This window comes from Trachurus japonicus, chromosome 12, assembly GCF_045865225.1.
Source record: "Trachurus japonicus isolate A0001 chromosome 12, Traja_1.0".
NCBI lineage: Eukaryota > Metazoa > Chordata > Actinopteri > Carangiformes > Carangidae > Trachurus > Trachurus japonicus.
In genome coordinates this window covers 14,052,921-14,073,258 of record NC_140918.1, presented here as the reverse complement: position 1 = coordinate 14,073,258, position 20,338 = coordinate 14,052,921, and the positions used below count along the sequence as shown (strand labels likewise).

At 40.5% G+C, this 20,338-nt stretch overlaps 1 protein-coding gene across 8 annotated transcripts in view; it reads left to right on the top strand.

Annotated features, from left to right (window-relative positions):
• znf618 (zinc finger protein 618) overlaps positions 1 to 18,134 on the top strand; it is a 33,334-nt gene extending 15,200 nt beyond the window's left edge. For 3 of the 8 annotated variants that reach the window (XM_085793314.1, XM_085793316.1, XM_085793315.1), the window contains 11 exons: positions 2,777 to 2,866; positions 4,029 to 4,109; positions 4,597 to 4,686; positions 5,088 to 5,177; positions 5,467 to 5,556; positions 6,910 to 6,987; positions 8,574 to 8,618; positions 9,299 to 9,376; positions 10,338 to 10,496; positions 11,079 to 12,178; positions 12,474 to 18,134. In XM_085793314.1, the coding sequence (XP_085649440.1) occupies positions 2,777 to 2,866; positions 4,029 to 4,109; positions 4,597 to 4,686; positions 5,088 to 5,177; positions 5,467 to 5,556; positions 6,910 to 6,987; positions 8,574 to 8,618; positions 9,299 to 9,376; positions 10,338 to 10,496; positions 11,079 to 12,178; positions 12,474 to 13,022 (2,450 nt within the window). In that variant the 3' untranslated portion in view covers positions 13,023 to 18,134. The remainder of the gene's footprint in view (positions 1 to 2,776; positions 2,867 to 4,028; positions 4,110 to 4,596; positions 4,687 to 5,087; positions 5,178 to 5,466; positions 5,557 to 6,909; positions 6,988 to 8,573; positions 8,619 to 9,298; positions 9,377 to 10,337; positions 10,497 to 11,078; positions 12,179 to 12,473) is intronic. The other 5 variants (XM_085793318.1, XM_085793319.1, XM_085793321.1 and 2 more) reach the window with 3 other exon arrangements.
• Positions 18,135 to 20,338: the final 2,204 nt, after the last annotated feature.

Genomic DNA, 20,338 nt, shown 5'->3' with positions numbered 1-20,338 from the left:
TCTCTGACAGTGTTAATAGGCAGTCCAGACATGCTGCTTGGCAAAATAAAATAACGATAGATTAAATTCTTAAGTGAATGGAAAATATTTTTAGTTGATGCAGATGTTGATAACACATATTTGGATTTGGACTGTATTTTTAAATTTGCCATGCTGTTATGAGAAAGAAGAAAATAAAAAACATCAATGACCAAAAGAGGTTTAAAGCTCATGTCGAGGGAAGTGCTGTGAAGATATGGCATTATAATAATCTGACTTATTCCCACACATGGTTTGACGGTCGCTATAGCATCTTATTTACGATTGCTACATTTTAAAACCAACTGGAAAAAATGAAGACTCATCAGCTGATAATGAGTCTGGATTTGCTGGTTGGAAAAAAATCCTGCGTTTAAAGAAAGAAGGTATCCAAGAAATTTGGCTTTAGTGTTGTGTAGGAGTGTTTTGAGTTGAAGAGAGTATTTTGGGAGCGTGGCTAGAACGAGCTAAAGTGGGTGGTCAGACCAAAAGCGGCTCTACAATTAAAATAAGATGCGGGGGGGTGGGTGGGCATGTTTGGCTTCAGGTACCGCTGAGACCAGGAAGTCTACTTTGACTAATTATCTGATGCCAAGACGCTCCACAGAGGTTTTCAGTAGAGAGGAAATACAGTAATCTAAGTCAACACTCATGTTCGCTTTAAACTGATGCATCCATAAACCAGGACATATGATGTTACCGTTTCATCGACGTTCTCTGAATGTGTCCTCACCTGTGCTTGGAGGAACAATGTTATGTGAATGTAATTATACTGACAACTGCCAGGGATCCACTAATTTGTGGGAGATAGTTTTAATTGTGCTAATTGGTGGGGAAATTATAGAATATGCCTGCTGTTGAAGCCTTGAGGTGTTATAAACGCAATTACAGTTAGCCTAACCCTACCCTAATAATCACTTTTGTTGCCGTGTGTCCTTGTTGCCAATTAAGCAAAAAAAACAGCATGGACCCGTTTGGTGTGAATTGAAGAAAGTGGCTGTTTTAAATCAGCTGTGTTAGTAGTTGTTTTGTTTTTTTTACCCCCTTTTTAATATATTTATAGGACATTCAACATTCTTATCTCCAATATTTTGACAAAGGTTATTATCTCACTGCTTAAAGTGTGGAGAGACATCCTTTCAGGCTTAAAAATGATCACTCCAGAGTTGAATAGTTCATTTTCTGCAACAGAATTTTTTGCCCAGTATTTAAATACATCTTCGAAATAACTCAGGAACCTGGCCAAGAATGCGGCTGATTGAATTAACAGAGTCCGAATCCGCTGCAGAAACTTTAAAAGCTGTTGCACTGCTGCTAAATGATAAAACATTTGTTTTATGGGTGTGTGTGAGTTGAGGGGCCTTCAGCTTGGGCGACATCAGTCAGCACCGTTATTACGAAGAGAAAACTACCCTCTGTCACTGGGGCTGTAGAGAGGAGGCTAGAAATGGGTTTTGTGTAACAGTTCATCTGTGCGTTTTACTCAACAGATTGCCTTCAGACAGGATTTCACTGTGTTGTGCCAAAAGGTACTTCAGGTGTTCTTAATTGTCAACAGCCACCTGGATGCACAATGCATTCCACTGCAACAAAGTCAGCAAGAGCCGAGCAAGTCATCTACCTCCCTTATGTCCCATCACCAAGCAAGAACTGGCTGTGAAAACCGATGAATGTTTAATCATGTATACAGTAATCAATATTGATGCTCATTGAAATATTTATGTTTGCATGATTTGGGTGATAACAATGTTTCAAGTCACTTAAGATAATCCTGTTTTCTAGTGACCGCTCTGATGAATGACAAAAGGACTGTTTATGTTTCCCCCCCACAGTAGGAAGCCGTCTTTTTAATTCAGGGTCCAAAGAAGTTAAAAAGACAGACCCAGGAATATAAGGTCACTTTCCATGACATTTTCCTGACACTTGAGTCAATTTCTCCAGATAAATATGGATTTTGATGTAAAATATCAGCCATATTTATCAGATAATAATCTGGCTATATGACAGACATATCAGATTGTTTGCCCATGGCAGAGTTACACCTTCTGCCTAGTACTACTCTAGTTTGTTTTGCATTGGCTTTGTCTGTATGCAGATATTACAAAATATAATTGTGATCATTATTACCTTCTTTCACATTACCCCTCTGGGAATTATCTGCCTATTTGTCTTATTCATCCCATCTCATTTAGGCTCTGTCTGCCTTTCCTAATACAATCCTCATATCTTGTGTATTTTAAACTTATTTGTTTGTTCATCATCAAAATGACTGAAATCACAACTCTGCACCCTCTGCCCTATTTACAGTATGTGGCACCATGAAATACTTCTCTTGCAAATTAAGTGTGAAAAGTAATTGGAACACCTTGAAGTACAAGGTGTTCTCCCGCTTCTCTGAACTCATTAGATCACTAAGCGTTGTTGTTATTTGCCTGCACCCATTGTCTTGTCTACCATCTCGCTGTTCAGTGATCAGCAAGGCAAACTTTTGTTTTTAGGTAGCACTCTTTCTGAATTAAGAAGGTTTTTTTCAAGGCTTATGAATTCAATATAAGTTTCTACATGAATGAGACAGCCCATGATATGAACTGGAAAAAGTTGTGAATTCAGATGAGTTGGCATGAAATGACCCCTGTCACTGGCAGTAACATCCTTCGCCTGCCTCCATATGCTTAGTCCTAAATGGTGCCTCTCTCTCTCTCTCTCTCTCTCTCTCTCTCTCTCTCTCTCTCTCTCTCTCTCTCTCTCTCATCTGCAGGTAGCTTCCGTTACTCCTGTGACATCTGTGGCAAGAAGTATAAGTACTACAGCTGCTTCCAGGAGCACCGTGACCTGCATGCAGTCGATGGTAAACAGGAGTTTCTTTTTTTAACACTATTTGCATGACAATTTATTTCTTCTTTGAAACTCCAAGATATGAACTTGGAACATTCATAAGTGAACTTTCCATTTCACTCTGTCCTGTCACTGCAGAACATAGGCTATGAAAGACTGTGTGGAATGGTAAAGAGTAGTTGATCATAGAAACTTTTTTTCTAACTAAAAACTACAAAATACTTCTCAAGCGTTATTCATGGTTGCTAATTGTCTATTACCACTACCGCCAGATGATATATTCGAGTTTGGAGAAAGTAGAATTTTTTTCAACACCCCCAGGGGTTAGAACTTGTGAAAATCACCTGTGTGGTTTTTGGTCATTTTCTCCAAAACCACTGGCCCGATTTCAACCAAACCTTCTGCGTTGGACTCCACTCGGACCCCCCAGATGATATGTTCGAGTTTGGAGAAATTTGAACTTCTAACTGGTGTCGAAGGTTTGATTGAAATCAGGCCAGTGGTTTTGGAGAAAATAGCGAAAGACCCCTCCGGCAAATGCTAAAAATTTCTAAACCCCAGGGGTGTCGAAAATTGGCTTTTGGGCCCAAAATTCAAATTTCTCCAAACTCGAATATATCATCTGGGGGGGCGAATGGAGTCCAACGCAGAAGGTTTGGTTGAAATCGGGCCAGTGATTTTGGAGAAAATGGTGAAAGATTCCACAGGCGATTTTCAAAACGTCTAACCCCCGGGGGTGTCGAAAAATGGCATTTTGGCCCAAAATGTGAGAAGGTATAAATAAATAAATAAATAAATAAATAAATAAAAAACTGAGATTGTTACTCTCCATTGTTGGCAGCAAAGAAACATTAATTGAGATACATGCCTCAGCTACTCAACTTGTGGTGTTTCCTTGAAATGTCTGTTCTGTAAAATATCTTAATTTTTCTTATAAAATAAAAACAAATTAAGGAACATGATATTTCACTTTTTTTATTTACCTTCAATGCACGTTATTTGTTTTTATTTAAATCCACCCAGAAAAGAAAAGGACAAGTACAATGTAGTGATTCATGATGATGCTGGGAACAGTGTCGTTCATTTCAAAAACCTCAGTCCATGGTTAATGATGAGCAGTATTCAGTAGTCAGAGAGAAATGAACTGTCCTTTCTTTCTCCCCCACCTCTCTCAGATCCTTATGAACAGGTAGTGTTACCTGTGGATGGCCTTAAGGAGGAGGAGCCAGTTGAACCCTATCAGAAAATTGGACCAAGTAAGACTGTTGTAATTTTTGTTGTTTTCAAGTTGGTTCCATTTCGTATAAAGAAAATGTCTGCAAAATGGAGATTGAAAACTTGGAGTAAAGACAGATGTAACATAGCAGAGCAAGGTTGAACAAACTGGCCATGAATGCAGCAGAAGAAACAGATCAAATTGGAATCATTTGTCAATGTAATCCATTGTTTCAAAGTTATTTGCTACAGTATCATTTGTTTTATGTTATATTATATTTTGCTGGCTATTGCAAAAACCAAATCAGAAATCTGAGTTAAAACATTTGTTGTAGTTGGCAGTGAACCTCCCATTACAGCTCGATAGCTTGAGTCCACCTGCGTCCAATGCAGCGTATTGGACATCGTTTGTTATGGCAGACCTTAAGTCATGGGGATGATCCATGTTAGAAAAATAACACTAAGCATATGAGCTAACTCCACACTGGAAAGGTTTCAGAACATGAGTCCAAAAGTCCTCCTTCGCAGGGGAAAAAGCACTCGCCCACCTCCGCAGAGACCGTGGGTTCAACCGACGGCAGCGGGTGTCCCTTCAAACACAATTGGCAGTGTTCGCAGGTGGGAAGCCTGCACTTGTCACTGCACTTAATGACTCCTTCTGATTGGGGAGATACTGTGAACCTCCACTATCGCACTCTGCAGGGAGACATCTGAGTTTTTACCTTCTCTATTATTGAGGGATTGCTAAATGTACATTTTAAGATGGGAATTTTCAGTCGAGAAAAGTTGCATTCAGAATCACCAGCTCCTTCCTTTTCCCACTCTGTTAGGACTTCTTGTTTTCTTCTTTTCCCTAGTGACACAAGGCATGATTAACAAAATAATTATGTTCTCTTTTTTTCAATTGAACACAACTAATCCAACAAATTGGATCTTAATTGATATGACACAGGTTCTTTTTACACCAACACAGATTGTGATGAAAGCAAACATCTGTTTGTGTGTTTTCTTGTCTCTAGAAACAGGGAGCTATATTTGTGAGTTCTGTGGGAAACAGTACAAGTACTTCAACCCGTACCAGGAGCATGTAGCTCTTCACACACCGATGGGTGAGTCTGTTGAATTATTGCTTAAAAACTGCGTCATGTAGGATTTGAAGGTTTCTGATCTAGAGGTTTTGAGTTTCTATTCTAGTCATTCCTGGTTGTTGGTAATGTTCTGTGTAAAGCTCTTCTAAATATATGTTATGGATGAAGTGCTCATGTCTTGAATTTAGTTTAAAATCTTAAGTCTTGCATATTTTCAGGAAAAAAAACATCAGTAGTGTCAGATTTGATGTCACTGGTCTAATGTGGATCATAAAACTATAATTAACTCTGAGAATCTCTTTTGATGTAGGCTCCTTTGATATGAAGGCATCACGGCTACAAGAATGTGGTAGTATGGATATGAGTAAATTTGGCCACAGCCAAGTTGCAAAGATAAAAAGTAAGCATCATTTTTTCTTTTACATTTTTCAGTAATTTTACTGATTTAAGTAATGCTAATCATAAATTAACGTGACTTGTTACGGTGATTAATTGAATTTTGGTGTGTCATGCACATTGACATTGTGTATAGCCTTGGAGGAAAACATTTGTGTTTTTAATTTTACCTTTGTCTCAGAGCCAAGGGTGATATTTACAGATTGTATATCATGTTTACCACCGAGAATTTGAATGCTTTGTGTGGGGTGTGGGTGTTGACATGAAATATACTGTAACACTGTGGAAAATAAGTCAAATTGATATTGCAGTTAAAATGATAAAAAAACCCAAAAACAAACGAAACACCCCCCCTACGCCTGAACTGCCTGTTTTTAAATTAGCCATCACCTGCATGACTATGATCTTACCTGCAGTGCAGTCATTTTACCATGATATGAAGGACAAAACCATCACAGTAATGGTGAACAGTGCTGTTCTGACACAACGTAGCACTGTATGGCTAAAGACTGTTTCACTGAGCCAGTGGAAAAAGGAGAAGAGAACCCAAAGTGCTCGTCTGGTGGGTTCTGGGTCACATCGCCCTCACCACTGTATTTGCTTCTGGAAACTATTAGCCTTTAGCGAATGGGATATTTGCACAATTTAAGTGATGATACACAGAGAAAGTTTTTTCTCCAATATGATTGTTATTTTTTAATTTCCTTGAGCACTGAACCACATTAAAATTATGTTGAAAAACATGAACATTTGGTTTAGAAAAAAAAACAAAAGAATTTGTGCAGTCTGTATTACATTTAATTTTAGTCTCTTGAACTCTATCTTCTTTTTTCGTCTCATAGTCAGACAAAAACAAATAAATTACATACTTGACCGTGAGAAAGTGTAATACAATATGTGTTTTACCCTGTTATCTTAACATATCACATACAGTTTGTCAATAATGCAGGCAGTTTTAGATAACTCTGTTCCACTGCTGTCATAAATCATTGATATTTCTCCGAACTGGTTCTGTATTTTGTGGTACATGAGCGCCCCAATCTCTCTGCTAAGAAGCACTCTGCCATAAAGAACTATTTAAAGCACGGCACACACTCACATCTTAGAAGTGGGTCAAAAAGATGGAATGAAGAAGAGGAATTAAACCCGTATTTAAATGTAATATGAACATTTGGATCCTTTGTCAAGGCTGTTAGCGTGATTGATTTGCATGCTAAACTGAAATTAAGTGTAAATTGCATGTCATTGACTTGGCTCCGTCTTAACTGTTGTGGTTAATAGCTTGAATTGAAAATATTATCCACATTTTGTAGCGTGGCCATGTCCCTCATTGTTTCTCCTGTGTTTTTACCAACAGACAGTCCATTCAGGCGGAAACTGGAGAGTGCGATTCAGTCTAGTCTGATTGACACAAACAGCTCACAGAATTCAAGTGGTGAGCACTGAGTCACTTATTTTACATGTATGTATGCATGTCTGCTTCTGCTCAAAGGTGTTATTCCTGCTCAAAGAGTGAGAAATATTTCATATTTATTTCCATATTTACTTCCACATACGTGCTACAGGCATGTGTAAATATAAGTATAGTCAGTGTTTCTGCAGACAGAGGTTCCCAAATGACGTACTGACTGAGGTGGAGTAGAGGATGTGGAGGTTTGTATGACCTACCTGGCATCAAGTCCAGTAGCTCTAGTGTAATTATTCTAATCCAAACTCGGACTGTGATAATGGAGAGTAGATCTTGTTGAATACAATGTTTGATCACCTTTGGCTCCGAGAACAGCTGCCACACCTTGTGACTCTGTAGTTCCAGCTTCTGCAAATATAGTTTCTTTATGAGCCTCCTGTAGTTAACATAAACACAAGTTCTGGTAAATTACGACAGTCCTGGTTGTTTCTGTACTGTTTTTTTTCCTGTGCAATTCTAACTTGATATGGGTTAGGGTTGTGGCTCAGTCAAGAATATTTAATGCAATTGAAAATATTAACAATTTAAGATCTTAATCATTTGAAATCATATTTTCAAGGACTTATAAGTTGAAGCAGTTCAGTTCTTCATTTAAAGGTAGAGTACACAGTGATGGAGAAAGAACAGCAAAACAAATACGCCCCTCCCGCCCGGGTTCCTTCAATAGCGGTCCTGTCGGTCTCTGTCCCTGCCATTTCTCTGTGCCCGTCGTTTGGGGTGCCCGTTAGTCGTGCGTCATATTGCGAGCTACTTTGTTTATTTGCCATTTGTAGAGCAGTTTCCTTTTTTTTTTTTTCAGCAGAAGCGACATAGCTACTTGAAACCAAGCTATCTAGCAGATCATGAGGCTGTAGATAGAGAAAAAAAAACGTATATTAGACTACAGTCAATTACATTAACTTATAAAAGCCGATTTGTGCTCCTTTCTCAGGGAGCCATTTCCACCTTAAGTGATTTTCTATGGACTGCAGAGGTACTGTCCATCAGCTGTTAGTACTTTATCCAGGCATACTGTATGTGCCTGGGTGGAATGAACACATTTGCCTGGTTGTCATACTTCCTACTGTTAAGTGTTTGGTGGTAACTGTTACATGAAGTGGCTTAAATAGAAAAGAAGAGGGCACTCCAGCTCTTCTCGATGGGTGTGGTTCTGCTTTTATCATCACTGCGTCTATACGGTGCATGTGATTACTTGTCTGCACCTACATATCTGTCTGCTGGGGCTGTACGACAGTTATTTGTTTGCTCGGTGCTGATATCAATCAGTATTTGCTTGTAATAGACACTTTATTAAAATGGATTATATACCGTTCAGATCACCATCAGTCACTGATTATAATTTCTATGAGGGTTCATAATGTTCTGCATCTTATCACGGATATTTAGAGGAGACTGTTTTTGTTTTGCAGATCCTGCTTGCACAAATGAGATTAATAGAAAATTAACAGCAAACATTAAACAAAGCTTTGATTGAGTAAATAAGGAGAAAGAGCAATAGCGAATGGTTCACTGTGTCTGTGGTCTGAACTCCCTCCCTATCCTCTTGTCCACAGGAACTCCGAGCCCTCTGGTGGCCACCTCCTTCTCTACAGCGCAGAGTAAGTCCCACCCCACCTTCCTGCTCAAAACAAAATATATGCATGCTGCACTCCTTCTCATTTCACCATTTTCTTTCTGGTATGCTTCAGTTTTTGTTAATCTGTCATTGCTTGGTGCAAATAGTTTCCCTGTAATCCACTGTGATTATGCGGATTTCCGACATTAAGCTTCATTATCACCAGGGATGTCTGAGCAGGATGATTAACATTAGTCTTATTGTACATCTGCATTGTGTTCAGATATAGCTGTGTAATGACTGACGACTAAGCATTTGCTGACTCATCCTGTAACAAGGTTTTCCTTTGGTGGACAAAGATTGATGGATTTTTTTTTAATGTTTTAACTGAATGATGTAAAGCTTTTTTGCATTTATTAGGCAGGATACAGTGGGAACAGGCAGGTAATGAGGGGATCGAGGGAGGGGACATTTAACACAATATTGTGACAAAATCTTTTTGCAAATTCCAACTTAATTTTTCAACAAATTGAGCCACTTGGGCTGCAAAAAATCACAAAAACTAACTCATCTTGGTGGGACTGACTTTCAGAGCTGCTCTATTTGACAGAGATCCAGTATAGATCAGGGATAATAGAGGCTACCAGGTGGACTGATGCGCAGTATTTTCACTTTTGCCTCCGACAAAGAGTCAATGCTCTTCTGGGCCTTGTGATTTTTTAGAACCCTACACTTGTGGTGCCTGTGGCATCCAGTTCCAGTTCTACAACAACCTGCTGGAGCACATGCAGTCCCACGCTGGTGAGTCCACGACTACAAATGCATGTTAAGCTCGACAGGGGAACAAATACAGAATGAGAACACACCGTCAGCGGCTGCAATGCATGTAAAAACATTCAGTATTTTTATTGGTTATTGAGGTTTAGGCACAGCATTGTTGTACACAACACAACATTTGCATAGAGTTCCAAGGAACATATTATTGTAACGAGGGTTGTTGCAGATCTGGACCTGAGGCTTCTACATATCTTTTCCTTTTAAAGTTTTTTTTACAAAAGCTTTAGTGCATCATACATGTATCATGCAGGTGTCTTTGGATAGAAATATCTAATTAAATTCTGAATTCAAGACTACATCCAATGTCAAGCACCTAGATCTGAAAGTCACAACAAAATAATTTAGTCTCACCAACAGTTAAGAATCAAACATTATTTGTAAAATGTATGACACCAGTAATATCTGAGGAACTGAAACCACCAGAGATTTTTTACGTGATGTAGTTAAAATAGTATGGTTTGTTTAGGCTTACATATGACTGATGACAATCATACAGTTCAGTGGAAAATAGCGCTATCCTGGCCTTTGTCACCAATAAAAATGTATTTACACAACTGTCAATCATTTATGAAGAATTTTTGCTGTTTGACGTTCCCATCATTTTTTTTTTTGCTTCTGGGATTATGGCTGTGAGGCTTCATGTGATAACAAAGTTGTTAAAGTTGCACAGTTGGGTTCAAGCCACATTTTGTTAATACCAGACTCAGGGAGGCCAAGTAATGTATTTTTGTCCTTTCTTTTGCTGGTCGTTTTATTTTTTATTTTTAATCTTTGTTTTGTTTTCTTTAATTTTGGGTTATGTCATGATGCTATTCTTTACATTTTTTTCCCACTGGAAACACTTTACACACACTTTATATTACAGTATTTAAATTTGCGCAATGTCGTCACCTCTGCCTGATCCTCCACCTCTCTATCTCCTCAGCTGACAATGAGAACCACACCAAAGGGGACTCTCCCAAAACCTCCTCTGCCTCGGGTCCTCAGGAGCAGCTGTGGAGAGGTTCTCAGGTTCAGGCCCTTTCCTCAGTTAAACTCCAAATCCAGCCTCAAAGTATCTCCCAGAGAAACCACACACTCAGCCGTAAGTACAGCCATCAGCTTCATTCATTTCAGACTGTAAGTTATTGTATAATAGGACGCATGAAATGTTCTCTACACCCTTTGATTTGTACTGTTAGTGGTTAGAAATGTGTGTTTTATGATGGCTTGGTGGTTAAGAGGCATTGCATATGACTTCAACCTCGCTGGTTTGACTTTTGCTGGGGAAATTTGTTACATGCCATGCCCCTCGCCCCTCGCAGAATCAGAATCAGCCTTTATTGTCACTATACAGTACAGCGGAATTACAGCATTGCGTGTGTATCTTTCTATACAAGTCAAATGGATGCAACAGAAAAAAATAATACATTCTTATAACTGCCTGAGATGGAGAGTATTTTAAAACTATATATAAAACAATTCAAAGTATGTTAGCTATAACTAAACTAAAAAAGGTAACTGGTCTGTAAAACAAAGTCCAGTTTATTCTTAACAGCATGTCTTTATTATCCGTTGTAGTTGTGTATTTCCCTGTGTTTTCTGTGAAAATATCAAATTAAAAAAACATTAAAACTAACTGTACATTTTGCTGTGCTTTCCATCCAACTGCTGTTTGTGCTGGCAGAAAATAATGGACTACCTGAAAAGGAGCGACAACAGGTGGCTGAGCGCCTGTTACGGGTAATGTGTTCAGATCTGAGCATGCTCAATGTGCTTAACAGCAAGGACTTCCTGAAGTTGGCACAGACCCTGGTGGATACGGGTGCTCGTCACGGTGCCTACTCCACCCGCGATGCTCTCGGCAACATGAGTGCCTTGGCACTGCGCCAGCTGCCCCGCATGTACAACCAAGTCAAAGTCAAGGTCACGTGCGCTCTCGGCTCCAATGCTTCACTTGGCATCGCGGTCACCTGCCACTCCCAGACATCTGGACCAGACGCTTGCTACGTTCTGACAGCCTACCAGGTGGAGGGGTCCAGACTGAAGCGCTATGTGCTCGGCGTGAGGGAGGCCGAGCTGAGGGAGGGGCCGGAGCAGGTTCACCACTGGGTGCAGAACGTCCTATCTGAGTTTGTGATGTCAGACATCCGCACTGTGTACGTGTCCGAGCCCAAGTTGTGGTCGGCGGGATTTGCGGGATCACCACTTGGCGGCGGCGGCCGGGGGAGGATATGCCTGCGCTGCGCAGGGTGTTCCCTCGGCGCGGTCGTCCAGGCCGTTCTCGGAAAGCGCAGTCTCCAAGCTCGAGGTCTTCATGAGCTGGCTGAGCTTCTGTCAACATGCAGAGATATCGCCTCCTCCACCTCACTGGGACTCCGTGAGGACCAGTGCACCAACACCTCCACAAGCACAACTGATGAAGGTACACAGAACGCCCCTGCACAGTGCCCCACCCCTCCCTGCTGGGATCGCATGGCTGAAGCTCTTCTGCAGGTCCACGCCCACTTTGAACAGATATGCGAGGCTTATGGACGCAGTAAGGCCACAGCTCCGCTGCTCCAAGGTCTCAACAAACATCTGCTCGGCACGCTGGCCTGCCTGTTGGCCCCTCTGCGCCTGGCAGCTCTGGAGCTGAGCAGCCAGAGGAGACCAACCTTACAGCAGGTGCTGCCCGTCTACCTACGCTTGGAGAAGTTCTTCACATCCAAAGCAGGAGAGGCTGGGACTGGCACAGCTAGCAAACTCTGCCACTACTTCCTAGAAGCACTCAAGGAAAATTTCAAGGTACTGAACTAGTATTACTTCACAAGATTGTCAAAATACCTATTGCTGTAAACGTTCCTCAGTATCTAAACACATTCCACAAATCCCTTCTCTCATATAACACAAGTTAAAAAAAATAGTATTAGAAGTTGTGAGATGTAATATGTGGGAATTATCAGGAAGATTACACATATAATGCCATATTTGAATACTATGTGGTCATTCAGAAAAAGGGCTCTTAAACATATGATAGTTGAAAGTGTGTAAATAGTTTAAGAAAGGACTGAGAGTCACTGAATTGTCTCTGTGTCTCCAGGTTGAACGAGCTCACCAGGTAGCCATGGTCCTGGACCCACAGCTCAAGTTGCGTTCAGTGCCAGCCTACCAGCATGAAGACATAATCTCCCGTGCGTGCGAAATGGCTGCTGAATCCAGAGATGGAGGTATGACAGGCGGTGGTGGTTCAGGTGGTGAAGAAAGGGAGACTGATGGTCCACCAACCCCCAAAATAAGCCGCATAGAGGGAGGAGGAAGCAATGGCAACACCTCAAGGGGGCCGTCCTCATCCTGCACAGTGTCTGGTAATGACGACAGTCAGAGCCAAATCAGACAAGAGATTTTTCAGTACATGGCCGAGCCTCTTCTCCAAGGCACACCTGATCTCTTTCAGTACTGGAGCTCAGCGGTGGGGGAGAAGTTCCCCAGGCTTGCCCGTCTGGCACTGTGGCTCCTCGCTGTGCCTGCTGTGGGCATACGCAGCGAGTGCGTGACTGTGTGCGAGCAGAGCCTGGCTATGAAAAGGAAGCAGCAGGTCACCGCCGAGGAAATGAACAAACTCATTTTCCTCCGCTCTAACATGGGCTAGAAGAAAATCCCTACCAACCCTAATCAACCAAACTTTCACCTCCAACGAATGACTCAAGACTATTATTTATATACTGTAGGTTTAGACCAACTGTAAACTTCAATGTGTATGGACATTAAATACTTCTTGAAACAGATATTTACAGGAAAACTCACATTGTATAGGTTGCAAACACCCATAAAACGGCTTATTACATATTTTATATGGAGAAAGGAGTGTTGTCAAGTACTGTGGACAAAATGTAGGGGTGGAACGTTAACTCTCAAAAGATTGTCCCGTTTGGTACGCCACCCTCGGTATGGGATGCACATGTAAGCAGGATGAGTTTCGGTCTTCTCGTGGCCAGTGATTTAAATTACTCCAGCCTCACAACTAACCTGCTACTAGGCTATAATGCTGTTATTCTCACTGGATGGCAACATTTTCAGGTAAAATCAACTTTCACTGCTTGAAACTAATGTCACAGACCTCTGAAAAGAACCAAACCAGATTAGCAAAGTTGTCAGAGGGATGTAGCAGTAAATACTGTAGCATATACAGTATGTTGTATGAAGTTTTCATTTTCATCGGTCTGTGACAAAAAAAATAAATAAATTCAAAAGGTGAATCCTCACTGCCGTCGTACCTCGGACAAGTAAGTGTACTAGGTTTATGATTTACTGTACCACAGTTAATGAGATGTTTAAGCATATTCAGCCACGGTAGATATCTGAGCTTCATCGTTACAGCTAATTTGGTGGTTTGCTTCAGTCGTCTTGAAATGTAGCTGCGGATCATTTGCATGCACTTCACTGCACTGCATGCATTTTTCAACCAGAAGGGTAAAAAAAAACAACAACTGCTGATTCGACATTAATTCTGATGTGATGCCTTCCTTTTTGTTTGTCGCAAACTGTAAACAAGTCATTCAATGATTTTAGCTTTTCTTTTTAAAAAATGAATAAATAGATGAACTCTTTATGCTGCTAGATATCCAAGTCAAACTGCCAGGCTTGCACAGAAGGCTGAAATTATTAGGTTAACTTGAATAAAATCGTTTTTTTCCCTATACAAATACTTGTTTACATGCAGAAGGAGGACAGCATTACATTAGAACCTGTCTGTGGTCGGCTTTTACACTGATTTCATTTAGCCTTAATATCCCTCAGCTGGATTGCACCAACAAGGATTTAAGACACATGCTGAAAATATAAATCTTATATGATCCTTCAATACTTGATGGAACAACCCAGCTCGCATGTGTCAGTAAATATACAACGATAACACCTAGAGGCCATTTTGTTTTAGCTGGATGACAGTTTCCAGTGCTGGTAATTCAGGAATACCACACCACTCTGCTCTGTGAACAGACACACCCACAGCTGTGTCTATAAGATGCATCAACACACCTCTTTTTACATGGAAGACATTTCGCTGTGCGTTTCCTCAGATAAACAGCAGTAATGTTTTCAGTCATCAGTTTGGTGAGCTTGTAGGCAAGGATTCATTGATAATTGCAGAAATCCTTGTGTGGTTGCCCCACTGTGTGTGTGTACAGTATGTGTTTGTTTTCAAAGCTCAAATAGAAAGCCTTTCTATAGAAAAGTTATGATTATTATTTAATTTATTATTCTTTCCTCATTTATAATTCTAATATAAACATCGTCTTCCTCATGTGAGCTACGAGTTTCTGTATTTTTTTTAAGGCAATAAGCTTTATCACAGGGCATAGTTTCCGACTTTCACTATCAAAAAAGATTCCTCATGACGCTCCTGCGGTCTATTATTAACAGTAAATTATTTTTCTCTTGTGTGAAATCAAACGGGATTTTCTCAGGAATGAGTGCACCCAAGCCGGCACCGCCACTTTTTCCTCAACGAACCTAAAACACACCAAACTGTGACCTCAATGCCGAGGTTTGTGCTGAACCGTGACTTTTGTGAAACGTTCCACCCCAAATGCAGTTTCGTGCCATTTGCAACAAACGAAGACAAAAAAAACAAAAAAGGATCACTGAGGGTTCATTGCTTTCTTTCAGGATGAAACAAATTCTGCCAGTACATTCACTAAGTCAACACTTGCATACTAATGAAGTCAACTTATTTATTTTTTTATGGATTCTAGAATACATTTACCTGAGATAATACCTCCTCAAAAGACTTGGATGAATGGAAGTTATACTGTAAAAATGTGTTTGCTGCCTCTGGTACTAATCAGTCAGATACTAGTTTGTCATCTGTGTTTTTGGGCCTTAAGTCTCTTTCATGCTGTCACCTTAAACCCCTCAGTCAGAGCCAACATCATGCCTTTATATTGCTGTTCAATGGCCTTCGTTTCACCATCTTTTCTAAAGCTTGTAGTTTATTTTAATTTTCTTTTATTTGATGTCTTCTCCACTCCTGAAGACTCCAAGGGACTTAATGGCTGATGGTTGGAAACAGTGTCCCCTAGTGGTCAAATGTGGACTTTTTTTTTTTTTTTTCCAATTGTGGGCAACTGTGGTATTTGACAAGTGCTTTATTCTTATGTTCCCAAGTTTTTACAAAGGTTGGACAGATTGAGCATGCACGCTTTTTAGATTAATCTCTCACTTCAGAAAACAGGTCAGGAATAACTTCAACAATAACACACCAAGCACAAGTATCCTCTGTATAAACGTGTACTGAAATGACTCAGTAGCAGATTAGAAATCACATTTGCAGGTCTTTGTACCATATATATCAGTACTGATGTTGTGACTTAAACATCATTTGGATTTTGGTTATCATAATACTTGTTGTGCAGTTAAAGTATTGTGTTTTTAATGCTAAAGGATGCAGTACTGTTCAATGGTTTGAGGGCTCCACATGAATGAACAGGGAATGTCTCTACCTGCTTGACCAGAGTTGACTGTGTGTTTCTTTTTCTTTTTTTTGGCAGAAGGTATATCACCTACCCGTGACTGAAATGTTTGACACTTAAAACCCTGTTTTTACCATGTTGTCCAGCTTTAGGCTGCAGTACAACTCAAGGTGCTGCCACATTACACTTCTGCCTAACAACCACTCTCTCAGCCTCTCAGTTGAAGCCTGTGTGGTGAACAAATTGAAGCATCCATTTCCTGTTACTCTGTGATCTGTTTGGATCAGTGTTCCCCACTTTCAACTTTGACCTTGCAGATGGTCAGTCAATAGAAACACTGACGCACTGTAATTTGAAATGGAGCAGTCACTGTTTGAAGGCTTGTTTTTAATATCAATTCAATATCGCACTACAACAAGACTTCAAACTGCAGCAACACCCTCGTGGACTGTTTTCAGTTTGTAGTCGCTGTGATCAGTGTTTATCACTCACATTGGAGTCGTGTGACTTCACATCCGTTTTCAGGGCTGAGTGCAGAACAGTTTGATTGAAAACTGATGCGAATGTGACTGTACCTTGTAAGTTGTAAGGGCACAGGACGTAGGAAGTCAGTGCACGCGGCACACGGGAAATTAAAGGGCATCAGAGCAAATGGTGTAGTGAACGGAAATACATATAAGGTCTTAAATTATATTTATGTTTCATAACTACATGATGTTTTTTTTTGTTTTTTTGGAAGACTGTAGCTCTCCTTACCTCCACTAACAGCTTTGATTTAGTGTCTCATGAGTGTTTTTTTCTTTTAATGTTTTTTTTTTTTTCCATTTAGGTTCTCAGAAGGAATTATTATCATGTCTGGGTTGACTTTATTATCCAACATTTTAACACAATATGTCTGTTTTCCCTCAGTCTCTGTAAGACTTGGGGAGAACGGTTTGATTCAGTGTCACCCAGACATCACTGCATTGTGATAATTTGCATTCCTGAAATCAATATGTATACTGCTGTTTTCAAACTGATTTATGTTACACATTTATATTTTGGTAGAAAAAGAAACAGAAAATTGCTGTAAATTATATTTTAAATTTAATTTTTTAAGTACCAATCCAATGTTTTACCTCAGTACTTGGAAGGTAATGTTGTAATTTAGTGATTGGAAATCAGCTGCGCATACAAAAAATTAGCTTTGGTCAAAGAAGTAGTCGAAATACTGTACATTGGTTTGCGGCTTGGCAGTGATCCTAGATTGAACTGATGAAGGGATTTTTCTTACAGTTTTTAAATAAGTATTTTAAATAGAATATGCTCTGGGACAAAATGCCATTGTTGACGTAATGATGTCAACTTAATTTTACTTAGAAATAGCATTGTTTTTGTTGATTAAATGAAAATTATATCTAAGATATGCATGCTTTTAATAAGAGTACTGATATATAAAGTTATAAGCCAGTGTTTTTCATCAGATGAAAGTGAATCATGTTGGCTCTGTAGATGATACCTTAAGACGCTCGTCAAGAGTGAGTGAGAGAGAGAGAGAGAGGCGACCCCCACTCTGAATTTGAACCTGTTCAAGGTGGGAGTAGCGATGCTGATCATGGGTCGGTGTTTCTGGGCTGACATCATCCATTTTCAGAGGATGTATTATGTAAATAGAAGAGAACTGCTGTTTTTATGCCACAAGGGGGCGCCTTCATTTCAGAGATACAGTAGGGAGCACCAATAACATTATACCTCTTTTTTCTACAGTAGCATTTCAAAAGGTTTTGATATGATAGAAAACTCAACTTAGATACTGTTATTAGCAAACTGAAATCAGCTGTAAGTTTTATTTTGTTTCAGGATTTTAACTTATTCAGATAATAAAAGTTCACTTGTAAAATATGGTATAAGGATGCTAAGATGGAGGTCTGTTTTAACTATGGATTATAGTCTGTATTATCAATTCAGGTTAAGAAATTAGTGTTGCTTTCATCCTCTTTTACAGGCATTTCTTCCTTTTATACTCTGCTAAAATGCAAAAAATGTGTTTGATTCTATTAATTTTGTCTTTTTTATCGCACTTTGGCAGCAGATTCCTGTGTAGATTCAGATCTAAGTTGTCTTATTAGTAAGCCTAATTTATACTTTTGTAGCAACACTATTTTTATATAATGGCAAAGAAAGGGTTCAGTGTCTTTTTTCTTTTCTTTTTTTTTTTCCTGTGTCATATATGGCAGCGCTGTTCAGTGTTTCTTGAAAACATTACCCACTGTAGTATGTGATGTGTGAATAAACTCCAAATCTGTGTCAAACTGTTGCGTACATGCAAGACGAATGGTAGCTGTCTGTGTGTATGTGTGTGTCCAGAAAGGGAGGACGCTGAAGAAACCTGGAAAGTATTTTAATGCCATGAAGTCCTGTTTTATCCCTGTTATTATACGTATTCAACAGTTTGGTTGAAGCCCTCGCTCTCGCTCTTCCTCTTCAGTCAAGGGGTTGATGTAAAATGTTTACAAAAGCAGCTTCTGTATATATGAATCGTGAGAACTTGATAAGATATTTGAATACCTTTCTGTAAAATGACGCTGGCTGCTTATTTTCAGTATGAATGAGGACTCCCACCTAGAGAGAAATAAAGCAGAGGGAGAGCCGGAGGGCCTCAAACACATGTAGAGGGGAAAGAGGCCTTATATAAGGGGAGAGCGATTGAAGACTCACACATGGGGAGTGAATATACAGAGGCTGCTTAGAGGTGCGTGCAAGGGTTCCCCAGGGGCTACGGATAGGGCAAAAGAGCGAGGGAGTGAGACAGAAGGAGGGAAAGAGAGAGCAAGTGTTCATCACAGCCTGCTGTCTCTCTTCCTCCTCTCACACCCGGGTCAGCCGGCCCCCAAGGTGCAACAGTCTGCAGCCATGCAGAAACACCCACACTCTTGTCTCCTCCGCTGCTCCCAACTCCAAGAGCTGCCTATCAAAGCCTAATTTGCAGCACATGCGTCCAAGTTTGCCTCCCCCACCCTTCCTCCACTGCCCCAGCAACCCCCTCACCCACCACACACACACACACACACACACACCAACCACCTCCCTCCCTCCACACCCTGCTGCCGAAGGTGATGTTTTTCCACAAGCTATTACTATAGTGAGATGCTAAGTTTGTTTTTGCTGTTGGCACGGAGTATTTGCGAGCTGTGCCTCATTTTCAGTCATTTAGGGAAGCAAAGTGTGGGGAAAACAACCCACCCACTGCACAATTGCTTCCGTTTCGTTCTGGGTTACAGATCCCTACAGTTGCAGATCAGCGCTTTCTCAGAGAAAGAGTTTGTGAGGCTGCTCTGCAACCAGCGAGCACACACTCAAATCATCAAAAACACAACCTGTAGATTTTCTCTGTATGCCAGTTGTATAGGTTCCAAAATTATGGATTTGGACTTTTGCATTGGGGCTGTGACGAATGCAGCAGCAGCTGAATGTGAAGGGGTTTCCCTGTGTGTGTCAGCATACAGCCACTAGGTGGCAGTATCTGATTCTTTATCAGTTGGAATAATGGCATCACCTGTGCTTTATAATGACTCCACAACAGCAACACTGCAAAGTAAGACCTCTGAAATGACCAAACAACCAAAATAAAACATTCAGGAAGTCTGGTTTATGATAAACTGCACAAATGTTGCTTTAACTGTGCTCACTGCTCAAATGGAAACACAAGGCCAGGTTAGGCAGTTCAGATTGAGGACAGACTCTTTCAGAACATGGGAGATCAAGATGTTTTGGGACAAACTGTGACTTTCAACTTAACAACTAGATATCCACCCAAGAAATTGCCTCAATTTAGCCCCTGTGCTTGTGCGTATAAAGTATCTAAACTCTACCTAACATATATGGTTTGTGTTGTTAGATGAATGTAACCCATTCCTCTACATATGGAGTAATTTGTTGTTCTTGTACTTGGGGTTTTGCATGTCATTTTGGACCCCAGGCCACATGAGGAAATGCCCTGACAGGAGGAAAACATGTAAACACTTCAAAAAGTGGACAGTGAGTCAAGTTTATAGCTGTGAGTCAATGAGCTACTATGCATGACTGTGCCCACATCCCCTCATGTTGAACATTTGCGAGACTCTACTTAAATGTGTTATTTGCCGGTGTTGATGTTGAGCTTTTTCACAATGACCCACTGAAAAAAAAAAAAAAAATCAGCCTCTGAAGCTGATAGTTTTGCTCTACCAGTAAAGCACATGTAGCCGTCCAACTGCATTTACAGCGACAGAGAAAGTTCTGTAGACTTCCCTTTGCCCTTGGCTGTTACACAACTAAAAGGGGCGTCCAGGTTTCGTTTTCCAAGCCCAAATCAGGCGGCGCCATGCAGCTTTACTCCCACCTCTGGCATTGACAAGGTTGGCACCTTCAACCCTGCCCAACCAATGGCCATCACAGCTGTCCCAACTTGTTTGCTCAGTGAGCATTGGAGGGACAGGGGAAGGACAGGCGGAAGGAAGTGTTCTCATCCTCCTCT